Below are 4,491 nucleotides of genomic sequence, written 5' to 3' on the forward strand. Positions count from 1 at the left end.
GTCGATCCATATATACAATGCGGTATTTTGGTTTAGAGTTTCCGTAGATTGCGTGCGTCATAAATAGCTGATTAATACCATGTTTAGAGATTAGCAACTTGGAACGGTTGTAACAAAGTTTTGAATTATTTTCTTTATGATAAGAGTTATTCCCATATTCTTTTGTGTTCATGTTATTGCATTTGCCAATTACTTACGTTAGTCTATATGTGGTTGCAGGTGGACCATCAAAGAATTCTAAATATTTTTATCAGTAGGGTTATACGTAAATATAACTATATGGCCATTTTTAAACAAGCTTAGAGAAAGGTAGTAGTCGGTGTGGAACATGGCTACTCAAACCTTTTGATCCTTTTATAATGGGTAACTTTTGTTAAATGAATAAAGTTACCTCATAAAAGTCACAGCAGAGAATCATAAATGCGTTTTGAGACCGGGAAGAAAGGAAAAATGAAAGCAATTAATCAAATACCAAATTATAACAAAATCGAAGTTACCTTTAAAAGACTATGTGAACATCAATGAAAAAGTGGTTAAAAAAAGCAACTTACATTTTCTATTGTTCCCCTCCTAAAGCATTGTTTCTACTTATAACAAGATATTATAGCCATCCATATATATGAAGCAATAAACTAAAAAATACAAAAACAAAATTCTCAAAAAACTTCACAAGAAGGCGAGTAATCCAAATTAACCATTATTTATTTACACTTAATATATTATTAATTAAGTATTTTTTCATTTACACTTAATCTATATAATTAAGTATTTTTTTCCAGCCACATATTTCTTAGCAATACACCCTGTGTCTTTTATAATCCAAGTCGCTCTTAAACAAACCATATGCTTCCTTTGCTTACTTTTCGTCTTTCTTTTTCTAGATTCTTTAAAAAGAGGTTCTCAAGATATGTAAGCAATATCACGTACCAATAAATGTACTAGGCATCAGGAATCTAAATCAACTTACCAAAAGCAAGAATCATTACATCATAAGACTATATCAAACAAGTTTAACAAAAAGTAATCAAGGAGCATTACTTTTCCATGATAAATTAATTTGGATATGAAAAATATTCCAAATATTGGAAAGATTTGATGCATCTAAAGGAGCACCACCTAAAAAGAATCATCCTTGCTTTCTAATGATAGTTTTGTTTTCAAAGAAACTCTTATTTCACATCTCTAAACCAATGCTATATACTCCGATTCTCGGAAGCACATTACTACATAAAACAAGAAAAAATATACTATACCATGCAAGTTTATGGTGAAGTGCAGACATTTAAAGAGTGTGCTTATAAATTAAGGGCATCTAAGATGGAAAGTCATTAGCTTACCTTCTTCTCCACTTTGTACAAAAGCTCTTTGAGATGCTAGCAATGAGAAGAAGAGAAAGTGTGGCTTCCACTAGTGCAAAGATGGTGCTTCCCACAACTTGCATCCAATATGATATGTAGTGCCAAAATATTACGTCAAATTGAGTGAAATAACTCAGATTCTTGATATCATAATATCCTACTTTTCATCAACGAATGCAATCCACATGAAAAATGGAAGAATCTGATACTACACATCTCGACCAAAAGTAGAAAGCATTGCATATTTGCAGCATTGTCCGTACATAAAAGGAAACAAAAAGAAAAAAACCAAATATAATGGATGAGAAGAAATAAGAGAGGCTTTAGTTCACTAACTTTTAGCTCATGGAAATCTTTATTTACTTCTCATATTGTGATTACTAAAGACAATTATAATTTCAATGGTTGCCTTCTCATTAAACAATGATACGTATAAATACAAAAGGATTCATAATACTAAGGAAAGGATATACACCATAAATACATATACAAAATATATCTCGCTAAGAATTACTATTAGTAGTCATTGCACTAAGATCTCATGACACATTAGCACATGAACCTCAAGCCTTTATTTTTGCGACTCTCTTAATTATTCACTTCCCACATTGTCATGTAAGAACAAGCAACCCCTACGTACGAATTTGTCCATAGTTTTATAATCACTTCTAAATTTCAATATACCTATGTAAATTCAATAAGCCTTTATATATCTTTTGATGTTGCGAACAACGAAAATTAGAGCCAATATGTGAAGGAAACGAGGGTAAAGATCTTGCAAATCATTATGCCTTTTAACCATGCACATGCTCACTAATAAATGTCTCCTCAAGGTGATCCAGTTATAGACTATTTCATTTAAAAATAAACTTTTTATATAGTGGCCGGTGATGTGATGCATTTCATTTGATACTGATTCTCCAATTATACAGGCTTTTATACCCGGTCTATTGTTTGTAAAAGAAGTCGATGCGCATTTTGGTCATCTTGCAAATAATATTCGCCATGCTGGACAAACCCCGCGCCCTAATTTACTTCCTATTTATAAGAAGTGTCTCTTGATAACATCTTCAAGATCATCCCTTAAGAACTTTCCATCTTCCTTTGACTAGATAACTCCATCCTTCCCGTTTCTCTAAACATTTTCGAAGGTATAGACCAATAACAATAACCAACAAAAGTCCTTGAGTGCAACAATGGCGTCAAATTCCTTCTCATCTAGTAGCTACAGCTCCTCTTGGACGCCTAAGGAGAACAAATTATTTGAAAAAGCTCTTGCGGTGTATGACACCGATACCCCTGATCGTTGGCAGAAAATTGCGAGGGCTGTAGGTGGTAAATCTGCTGAAGAAGTGAAAAGGCATTATGAAGTGCTTATTGAAGATGTTAAGCACATTGAGTCTGGAAAATTTCCTATCCCCAACTACAGACATTAGTCTAAATTGCATGTCAAACATCAGGTAATTAATATGATCATTTAATATAGTCGAACTTCGTATTGCCGCTTTATTGACGAACTGACATTACTTCCAAAGTAATTGCTACGTATATTCTAGCATTTATTTCGTTTTTAATCTATTTGAAACCATATTCTAGCATTACTTGAAGGGCCCTTATTGTAGTAGTGAATTCCAAGTGTGTCAAACAATAGAGTATTGGCAGCATCCACGAATGTGAATGATAAAGGCTATATAAGTTAAAAACAGAAGCATCTTCTTCCTTGTTTTTTGAAGTGAAAGGGGTTGAAATCCCACCACTTATATATGCAAATACCCTGAAAGGTCTTATCTTTTGTTTCCTCTACAGCATTATCTCACAGGCTGGCTCATGAAGTACACATAAAGGTCGACTGAAGTAGGAGACATGGAGGTTTTACTAGTCAACAAAAAACTACAGAAAAAAACGTCAAGTAAAAAACAGGAATCTATTGGCACTATGCTCTCTCTCTCTCTCTCTCTCTCTCTCTCTCTCTCTCTCTCTCTCTCTCTCTCTCTCTCTCTCTCTCTCTCTCTCTCTCTCTCTCTCTCTCTCTCTCTCTCTCTCTGTGTGTGTGTCTGTGTGTGTGTGTGTGTGTGGGAACATGTACTGTGTAGTTAACTATGTCGCAAAAAAATGTAACATGAGATTTGCATGTATTTTGTTCATATTGATGTTTGGAGAAATCAAATATATTCCCACATTTTGTTACTACCTATGCTCTTTATACACCAAGACATTTGTCAAAAATTCAAGAGAATGAATTCAAAGAGAGAATTATACTAACATGGTCCTCCCCCATGAAAGTAGCAAAAATTCATAAAATTCAAGCTTAAATCATACTTAAATGTTCAACACCCTTAATTATAATCTAAGCGAGGTGTGCGGTACTGGACGGACTCATAACAGAAAGAGTTAAAGCCCCAAAGGGCCAAGAGCTTAGCTTTCGATGCTAAAAGAAAAAGAAAATCTTATTTGAAAAAGTTGAAGGACATGTATAAGTAGTCGATTATCCTCTTTTTTTTCAAACAATACTTAAGGATTGAGTGGTATCGTAGTATAATTGTAATATTCCGTATATATATATATATATATATATATATATATATATATATATATATATATATATATATATATATATATATATATATATATATATTTGTAAAATTAAAGGGCTTTTGACATTGGAAAATTAAGTAATCTAATGCTTATCAATAAAAGTAACCACTGTAATTTCAGTTAGAAATGACCACATTTTCCGGAATATCGTATTCCGGAGCGCGTAATTTCGTTCCGGACTTAGGATACGGAATACGATATTCTGAATTATTTATGATGTTTCGAAGTTGGTGGTCATTGGTGGGAATTTTGGTTCTGAATCTGAAACCCTGTACATTTCAGACTGAAAAACTGTATTCCAGACTACATTCTGAAATGACCGTACATTCCAGAGAGGTAGAATTAGGATGTTTGTACGGTTTTGTTACATATATACAATATAGTTGTGTGTTTAATATATTTGTGTGTTTGATACTTTCCATATATGTTCCAGAATTAGTGTATATGTGATTTTTTCGAGTGCCAGTTTCTAGTGGAGAGCAATGACAACGTATCGACAGATGAATGCAGTATTTTGCTTCAGACCACACATGCTTTG

The 4,491-nt window shown here is 33.2% G+C and overlaps 1 protein-coding gene across 1 annotated transcript; it reads left to right on the plus strand.

Moving 5' to 3' along the window:
* The first annotated feature begins 2,412 nt into the window (after positions 1 to 2,412).
* LOC145093054 (protein RADIALIS-like 3) lies at positions 2,413 to 3,545 on the plus strand. The gene is made up of 2 exons (XM_079031095.1): positions 2,413 to 2,818; positions 3,165 to 3,545. The coding sequence occupies exon 1, from the start codon at positions 2,555 to 2,557 to the stop codon at positions 2,792 to 2,794; it is 240 nt and encodes a 79-aa protein (XP_078887221.1). The 5' UTR covers positions 2,413 to 2,554; the 3' UTR covers positions 2,795 to 2,818; positions 3,165 to 3,545.
* The last annotated feature ends 946 nt before the right edge of the window (positions 3,546 to 4,491 follow it).

This window comes from Lactuca serriola, chromosome 3 (assembly GCF_051521515.1).
Source record: "Lactuca serriola cultivar US96UC23 chromosome 3, Lser_US96UC23_V15, whole genome shotgun sequence".
NCBI lineage: Eukaryota > Viridiplantae > Streptophyta > Magnoliopsida > Asterales > Asteraceae > Lactuca > Lactuca serriola.

Bases quoted from the DNA above. Each gene is read 5' to 3' on its own strand.
- LOC145093054 (XM_079031095.1), top strand. From the start codon at position 2,555: ATGGCGTCAAATTCCTTCTCATCTAGTAGCTACAGCTCCTCTTGGACG.